The sequence below is a fragment of the Laccaria bicolor genome, genomic scaffold (assembly GCF_000143565.1).
Source record: "Laccaria bicolor S238N-H82 LACBIscaffold_57 genomic scaffold, whole genome shotgun sequence".
NCBI lineage: Eukaryota > Fungi > Basidiomycota > Agaricomycetes > Agaricales > Hydnangiaceae > Laccaria > Laccaria bicolor.
In genome coordinates, this window is record NW_001889928.1 from 330,232 (window position 1) to 338,935 (window position 8,704).

Genomic DNA, 8,704 nt, shown 5'->3' on the forward strand with positions numbered 1-8,704 from the left:
TGGGTGAGGTATGCGAGGAATCAGCATGAGCGATAACGTGTCCACGAGCGCGTCTCATCTCACGTCGAGGCCAAAGTCTTCAGGATAGACTTGACACGGCGCGCAATGTGTAGGATCTTATACGCTTTTTGTTAGGTCAAAGGTACATGCTCTCCTTGCCTGTCTACCGGCTGAACGACACTCATGTAGATTTGCCGTAGGATACAGGAGTGCAGAATTAGCTTATCGATTCGAGGTCGTTAAGCACTCGCATGACATGGTACCCTCCTCCCTCTTCCCATTCATTTCCAACCGCTCACCTACTTAACTACCAGTTCAAACCCCAATACCGCTTCTCCGAAGGCTGCTGAAATGCGTGTCCTACAACGCACAATTTAGAGTTTTTCCAACCGTTCCAAAACAATATGCACCCCTCCTGGCCTCAAGACGACGTATCGTCCTCCGCAAAACAGTCCGACGCCACCCTCCAGCTTCCCGAACCCTTCCTCCTCGCCATCGGTCTCCCATGCAACAAGACGAAGTATTTTCATCCGCTAAACGCGCTCCCTACGTGGTGGCAAGTGTTCAGACCCTTCCACAACGTCATGCACCCCTCTTGTCAAGACGACGTATTGCCAAACGGTCCCACGTCACCCTCCTACTTCCAAAACCTTTCCACCATGCCACGACGTCGAGACGACGTATCGCCGTCCGCTAAACACCCTCCCTGAGTGGTAGCAAGTGTTTCTGACCCTTCCACAACATCCTGAACCCCTCCTGGCCCCAAAACAACGTATCGAGTTCCGCAAAACGGTCCCACATCACCCTCCTGCTTCCAGAATCATTCCACCTCGCCATGGCGTCGAGACGACGTATCGTCGTCCGCCAAACACCCTCTCGACGCGTGGGTCGCCTTTGGATGCTGGATGGGATGGGTTGCAATTGAGAACCTGCAAAAGGCAAAGATAAAAAGGTTTTTCAGTATTTCAACACCATACACACGAAAAAAAACTCACCTGTTTCATTTAGAGTCATCCCAGCCCCGTTTTGCGTTGACACAATGTATCCAAGTCCGCCAATCGCTATCGGGGCACGACGTGGTGCTCCCGGGACTCGGTTGTGTTTTCCGTTAATGACGAACGACTACGCGCGGCGGCGCCAACAGTTAATGAAGATACGGCAAAGGGTTCGACATACCTTTGTTATTCAATTTTTTCTTCGCTTCGCCACGTCACCGCCTCCCATCCAGCTCTCCAAGGCTCGCCACGACGTATCGACGTCCACCCAACGCGTTTGGGACGTTGTTGACGTTCTTGAAATCAGTCGCATGTTGTAGCTTTTGGGTAAAGGTAAGTTGTATGCTGCTTTGAGTTATGAGGTGATTACTTACTTCTTTTAAGGTCGTTTATGTGCGTTACCAGCTCCCGAAGGTTCCCCGGCCTTTGCAACGTCACCAAGTATGCCCTAGCCGCCCTCAACGCAAGTCCGTCTTCGAGTTGCGGCGTGTTTACTGTCAGTCTTCCAAGTAAGTCGTTAGTTTCCATTGTTATGCAAGTTCATGGACTTACATTTCACCTTTAGCCGCTTCAACACGTTACCGCCTTCAATCCACCTTTCCAATGCTCAACACGACGTATCGACGTCCGCCGAACGCGTTGGGACGTCGTTGACCTTGTTGAAATCAGTTGCATGCTGTAGCTTTCGGATAAAGGTGAATTTCACGTTTGATTGCGTCATAAGGCGATTGCTTACATGTTTGAAGGTCGTTTACGTCCGTTACCAGCTCCCAAAGGTTCCCCGGCCTTTGCAACGTCACCAACTACATCAACTACGCCCTGATCACCTTCAACGCAAGTTTCATCGAGCCGTACTGTTGATCTTCGAGTCGTCGTCCGCCCAACACCCTCTCTACATGCTGGCAAGTTTTTTCGACTGTTCCACAGTGTCTTGCATCCCTCCTGGCCCCAAGACGACATTTTGTCTTCTGCAGAATGGCCCCATGCCACCCTCTATCTTCCGGAACTCTTCCACCTTTCTATGGCTCTCTGAGGCTTCGAGACGACGTATCGCCGTCCACGAAACGCCCTCTCTATGCATGGGATGGCAATGGTAGGCGCTGAGACCTTCGGAAAGACAAGAAAAAAAAGGTTTGGTAGGTGTTTCAAGACCCGAAGGATGAAGAGGTCCTTACCAAGTAAAGCAGAGGATAGAACTGCTCCATCTCCGACGGCGAGACGTCGAAGAAGCTCTCGTAGAGCCTCAGCTAGTGTTGACACTGCGAACGCACAAATTTCTGACTCGGAGCCTGTCACGACTTCACCGAACACGCCACTTGTCCCACAAACTCCGCTGCCTCTCCCACTCGACGCATTTGCAAACCTTCATGCTCAGTCGGCTACCCCAAACAAGCCAGCCATTCACACAATCAAAGCAATGAACGTGCTGTGGATCCACCACCATCATTGCCTCAAACCGAGCGCGAAACTGAGCCCCCTGAACTCGATGTCGAAGGGTGTTAGTGGAAGAGGAGGATGTTGAAGACCGGATTCCCTCCCTACCACTACCCGTGAACAATTCCTTGCCAGGCACCCCTCCTCAATGGTATTCTCCTCATATCGCTTCGCTACGGACCCCTCAATTTTCAAATCCTCCTTCAAACGGATCATCGTAGAAGCGAGGAACGCGCAGATGCATGATCAGGACTCAACACCCTCCCTCCGTTTCTTCCTCAATTCCTACAGTCATGCTCTTTGAGCCCTTGGGGACTGCAACTGTGAGTGCTTGCATGGCTGGCGGCATGCAGACTGTAGTTGGCTCACATCAACGGCCGCTTATCCGATCCTGCTTTGTGGCCCGGAGTTCCAGCCTCGTTGATTTCATGCAGCACATATGATGCCCGAGTGTCCGACGCAACCGGTGTTAATTTTAAATCGGCACGAGTGTCAATATTTATTACCTCTCCCAGATTCAACCTGTCCACAGTATTGGTAAGGTCTTTTAACCTGAACAATCTGTTGGTAGGTGCGAGTTTCCAATCAACGCAACTAACTAAAAAAACAGATCTTTCTATCCATTTGAAAGAGCGGGGTTAGAGTGACATGCAGAACAATGTAGTACGTCTTGTTTATTTCTGTCCCTGCTCATCGTTGCTTCAGATTTACGTAGTACCATGCTTGGCACGCTATTACATGGCAGTGCATTTAATACACTCACCGGCCATGCAAGTCAACGGTGAATAACTCGAAAATACCGACGCCTTGCTGCAAATTACGTCAAGATATCAATAAATATCAAACCTCGCTCAAATTTCAAACTTCCCCGTTGACGACTCAAGCTCACCTTCACACTTACGCCGCTGACGGACTCCTTTCGGTATGCCTCGCCGCCAACTCCAACCTCCCAGCTCCAGTGGCGAAGAGTTTGATGCTCCATCCAGCGGATCGTCGAGTTCGGATGAGTCTGACCCCGAGAATGATCTCCTTTCTCGCGGTGGAACGGCACACCTCTTGACTATCAGCTCAAATCCAACAAGAGAAGAGTATGACGAGGTTCGTACTCTCTTTGTATCCAAAGTTCTACGTTCACTGGAAAGTTTAGGCTTTAAAAAAAGCACAGTTATTGTGTGGCAAGCGCGATAAGGAGGTTCGTCAACTTCGTGAAGAGTTGGCGACGATCAAAGTCAACCAGCCGAAGCGCTCGCGACGTAGTCAAGGCAACAGTGGGTATCCTCAAGTTATTGCAAAGCACGAAGAGGAGATCGCGTCAATTGGTCGAATGTTCAGCCTTACCTGCGAACTGTTCCTTCCGGACAACTACAATACAGTCATTACTAACAGTTCTCGTCCCCAACAGAGTCTCGTCAACAGCCCCCAGAGATACGTTACAAAGGCGGCTGAGGAAGCTGGCGTCTTATCGGAAATATATGAGACGGTTCCCGAACGCTTTCACGGTTTGATGAGGGAGCACAGTCAATTCGGCGTCTTAGTGAGTTTTACAAGTCTTTTACTTCACGCAACAATTCTGACGATATTTGTAGTTTTGCAATAAACACCGTAAGGTTCGCTCAACGTTTCTCAAAGAGCTTCGCGACAAGATCATTCCGAAGATATTTGGTGCCGAACTTCGTGATGTTGCGAATCAAATCGGTGCTAGTCACGCTGCCAAGCGGGCAAGCAACAATGACTTCCAGGAGCTTCTGCGTTGGGACATGGCACGGAATAAGTACCCCAAGTTCGCTCCTGTTTTATATGCTGCCCGAGAGTCGGACGGACGCCGTATCGATGATCGAACGAAAGTTTTCATGAACCCACAGCTTGTTTTGGTAAGCCTTCAATTACATCGTTGTACGCTGGATCGCTCACTCGCTATCAGGCTCTCAAAGGTTTATTGACTGGTGCTGCATCAATTACAAAGGTCGGCAAATACGCAAAGCCGAAAACGCGTGCCACCTTGTGGGGGCTTCTTGGTGTGACGCCTGGTTCTATTGCCGGCATCGCCATTCTGGTACGTTTTAAACTGCTTGCGAACTACGTAACTTTTTAATTGGTTTCTTCCTTTCAATAAGGTTTGTTTCATCTTCTCTCCTGATCCTGAGCTTTCCGCTGGGAAGGGAGCTGTGACTGGTATCGACTACGGGAAAGATTTTACCTTGTACAAGATGTTTATCATCCAGAAACTCAACACTCCATATGGGAAAGTGCTATTCGACCTCTACAATCAAATTATCTTCGGATCGGCTACAGTGAATACGATCGCGAATGATCCGGGAGATGGGGACGAAAGCAGTGGCATCGAGGATGCAACCAATCAATTCCACACACTCTCCCTTGCCCCTGCTGAACTTGCTACTCACGGAAATATCGAACAAGTCGCCCTCGACACTCTTCCCACCAGTTCTAATGCCGAACAAAGAATCATCAGCGCCGGACCATCGCAGGAGCACAGCCCTAGCAATCCGGTGTCTGTCGCACAGGAACAGCCGCTTTCAACAACACGTCATGCAGCTCCATCTACGTTGGTCACGCCAGAAGCCAGGGTTGTAGAGAAGTCAAAAAAAGGGAAGGCGAGGGAGAAGGGAACTGTTCAGGACACAGCGGCGGAGGTTGTTGAGGCTGTACCAGGTACTCGCAAGCCTCGCAAACCACGCGCGCGCAAAACTTAGTCACCACTGTCTGTAGTTATGGATGCCTTCAATCTCGTTTGTTCACTGTTATGTTCATCATGCACATGTAAGGTGTGAAGTGCATCGGTGTGCTTTAAGTTTAAGGAGCTCTATATACTGCTTGAGAACCAATTGCTCATTATGTTAACCCAATTTATATACTAAATATATGACCCGCTGGCATAGCGGTAACTATCGATCACTAACCAAAGGTAAGTAAGACCATAAGCTAAAGAGTTCGAATCCCGGCTAATGCAATATAGAATAAATAGAACTACTAAGTAGAATAGAATAGAATAGAGAATAGACACAAGTAAGTACAATACAATAGATAGAAAACAATACTACAAAGTCGAATAGAATTAAATAGAATACCCTACGACCACTAAGTACAATACAATACAATACAATACAATAGACGACAACGTTGAATAGAATTAGGGACTACAAAATATATAGTAGACTACAAAAAACTAGACTACAACTTTCTCATCGCTTCACGCTTACAATACGGTTGTGATCATAGTACACGTTGTTGAAATTTGGTTAGGACTTGGTTGAAACGATGGTTTGAACATGGTTTCAATCAACCACTCTTCGGTTGTAACCGGTCCGAACGGCCACCAGTGATTGCATCGGTTGGAAGCGGCAGTAACCGGCTGTAACCAATATTAGAAAACTCCGACATACTGTCCCCCCAAGGTCATATATCACTTTTATTTCAGCCGAAGCGTTAGAGACCGCTCTAGACTGGCTGCCAAACCCAACCAAGCAAATCCGACGTACTGGCCCCCAAGGTCATATATCACTTTTTATTTCAGCCAAAGCGTTAGAGACCGCTCTAGACCGCTGCCAAACCCAACAGCGAAAATTTGTCATCCCCAGTTCAGAGATTTCCAGGAGATTTCTTACTCAATCTACTGTCTTCAACTTATACAATTCTACTTACTAGTAACAATACTGACCAAAAGATGTTAGATTCCCACTACATAAGTAGTGGGTCACACTTTTTGTAATTTCATGGCTGCAAGGAGTGAACCGCGCAAGCGGTTCGGCGACGAGCAGCCAATAAAAGGTCACAAACTTACTCTCATTTTTAATCACCATAGCTGGCTTCAAAGCGCCCACAGGGGTGCTACAGTGATTATCATTTTTTATTCTGCATGAAATATAAGCAAGGTTTTTGTTGACATTGGAACAATGTCAAACTCTAGTCAGGAAGTGAGCATGAAATTTGAAATGATGATTTACAAGTGTGAGGACATTTCGATGACGAAGCAAAAGGGACTCCGAAGTTGAGAATCTACTTGGTTGATGTATCATGTCCCGATTCACCTGATATCGAAATATTTACCCATCCATTTACAGATGTACGTAGACGTGTATTTATGTAATGTAAAATATCTTTCTAAAATGCCTTTCCATTCCGCAGCGTCCAGCGCATCTCTATGTTAGTTGTCCTTTCCCTCCTCAACCGACAAGGTATCAGGGTCCAGCCCAAAATCCTCGGCACCCTCCCAAGAGCCCCACGCAGCAAAGTCATTGGATAGTTGGCGGTGCTCCACGACCATCGTGGTCTTTCGCAGAGGTCCGACTGGGGAACTGTCGTAGATTTTGTGCAAGGTTTCTTCAATGGAGGTTGACGTTATAAGGAGGAGTTTTCCGCGGGTTGGATGTAGAATTTGACGTAGGGTTTGAGCGATTTTGATATTTGTTACCTGGGTTGGGTGACATCAAGTCAGTATGCATGGATGGAGAAAGGGATGAAGAAATTTACGTCGTTCAGAAATGGTGGGTCTACGACGGCCAAGTTTACTTTGCCCCTCAACGCTTCAGGAAAGACGTCTGGCTCGTCGAGGTCATATGGGGTATACTGCTTAGGTGAGACGACCGCAAAGCGTTGATCGTACTCCAAGAGATGGGCGCCTGGGAGAAAGTTTAGATGTTGGTATGCGACGAAGCCTGTTGGGCAGCAGAGGAATGCTATGGTTGTTTTCGGGGTGCAGAGGGTATGAAGGGCGCGAGCGAGGTGGTTGGCGAAGGGTTCTGTGTACCTAGAGAGTTAGTGGAGGATGAAAAGGAGAGGGCTTGAGGCTTGCCCGTCTTTTCAAGCTCGAAAGAAATGGGTTGAAAGTTAGATAGAAGATGTCGTCCTGACAATTAAGAGTTTACTGTGTCCAGTGTGTGTGGTACACCCCTGGTCCCGATTCCATCCCGTGGTCCATCGTTCATTCCATCTTTCATGCTAGTCTCTCCTAGACAGACTTCGATACATGTGAAGTCGTACCTTGGTTCACGATGTATGAAGTCTGTTTGTTACCACATCAGCAAAAACCCTGGGAACTGGTAGACATTGTAAGCCGGTGAAATCTGAGGGAGACGTTACAATATGTAACACGCGTTACAACGCGTCTACAATCTGTTCACCATAGCCGAAATGGCTTGTAGATGTTGCAACTATGTCACCCGCGCCTTACCATTCCTTGCTACTTTACGGGACTTAAGCGTTTTTTCAACATGTCAGAGTCACGGGAAGGATCGGATCCAACCAACACGGTGGCACCGCCTTTTCCCATTCCACCTCGCTCAAACCTCAACCACCCAGCCTCGAAACGTCTCACTGTACGACGGCGCTCAACGGAGCTACTGTCTCTCTAGGCCCAGCTTCCTCTCGGGATTGCGCCGCCTCCTCGCCATCTCGTCAGCCCTCCGCCTTTCCCATCGATGTTGAACGTCCGAATTCGGAAAATTTTGGACCTGTGAACTTTCCAACTTACCGCTCTCCCCTCCCCCCCCCTGCCCAATGTCTTCATGATTGGGTATGTGCTTGGCCAGCACAAACTTACTCATGATGACATTGGCATCGACACATTGCATACTATGGCAGAATCTTTACACCAAAACCGCAACAAATTCGTCAACTCCAGAAGCCCATCTGTGGCACAATGCAGTCAGAAGACCCTGGCCGCCCGACGACGCATGCCAAGTATACGGTGGGTGGTAAGTATTGGAGAATGTGACATGACCTTTGGATGACGACGAAGGAAGGTGACGTCGGGGGAGTGCCGGGCGTGGGGGTATTTGGAGCTGGTGACGTGGGGCCTCCATGTCGATGTGAAGGAAGTTGTCCATGGGCGATAGGATGGGTAACGCAATTTCAAGGTACGTGGATTCACTCCATTTCCGTAGTTTTCTGACAACGCAAGTTCAGACCATCGACTGATACTCGCAAAATACTGGTATTCAGTTGCAATTGCTCTGAACGTCACGAGGTGACCCTCCCGCTCCACTTCTTTATGAACGTGTTCTCAAGATCCCCTACTCCAGTGGTTGTATCGGTCGCTTTCAATGTGCGTTGTTGATTTACTCTGATACAATCCTTTACTTAACTACGTTATCCAAGAAACGTTTTGATTCTACGAGAGATGAGGGAGATGACACCGTCTTTGGCAGCACAAATGTGGGCGCACTGCGCAGGCAGCTAAAGATCATGAGAAGTGTAGGCTATTTAGTACCGTGCAGGCTGCAACCATATTTAGATGATCTTCCTGTATGCATATCCCA

General features: G+C 48.3%; 4 protein-coding genes across 4 annotated transcripts; 3 read left to right on the forward strand and 1 right to left on the reverse strand.

Annotated features, from left to right (window-relative positions):
• Positions 1-693: 693 nt before the first annotated feature.
• LACBIDRAFT_313196 (uncharacterized protein) lies at positions 694-1,014 on the reverse strand (the record flags this gene model as incomplete). The annotated part of the gene is made up of 2 exons (XM_001888707.1): positions 694-929; positions 996-1,014. The coding sequence occupies 2 exons, from the start codon at positions 1,012-1,014 to the stop codon at positions 694-696; spliced, it is 255 nt and encodes an 84-aa protein (XP_001888742.1).
• A 25-nt stretch (positions 1,015-1,039) lies between these two features.
• On the forward strand, positions 1,040-2,092 carry LACBIDRAFT_334002 (uncharacterized protein; the record flags this gene model as incomplete). The annotated part of the gene is made up of 5 exons (XM_001888637.1): positions 1,040-1,143; positions 1,229-1,328; positions 1,380-1,504; positions 1,561-1,690; positions 1,742-2,092. 5 exons carry the CDS (start codon positions 1,040-1,042, stop codon positions 2,090-2,092), a joined length of 810 nt encoding a protein of 269 aa, XP_001888672.1.
• Positions 2,093-3,353: 1,261 nt separating this feature from the next.
• Positions 3,354-5,140, forward strand: LACBIDRAFT_313198 (uncharacterized protein; the record flags this gene model as incomplete). Its single annotated transcript, XM_001888638.1, has 5 exons — positions 3,354-3,527; positions 3,577-3,963; positions 4,016-4,300; positions 4,351-4,482; positions 4,544-5,140. 5 exons carry the CDS (start codon positions 3,354-3,356, stop codon positions 5,138-5,140), a joined length of 1,575 nt encoding a protein of 524 aa, XP_001888673.1.
• Positions 5,141-7,951: 2,811 nt separating this feature from the next.
• Positions 7,952-8,176, forward strand: LACBIDRAFT_313200 (uncharacterized protein; the record flags this gene model as incomplete). The annotated part of the gene is made up of 1 exon (XM_001888639.1): positions 7,952-8,176. The coding sequence occupies one exon, from the start codon at positions 7,952-7,954 to the stop codon at positions 8,174-8,176; it is 225 nt and encodes a 74-aa protein (XP_001888674.1).
• Positions 8,177-8,704: the final 528 nt, after the last annotated feature.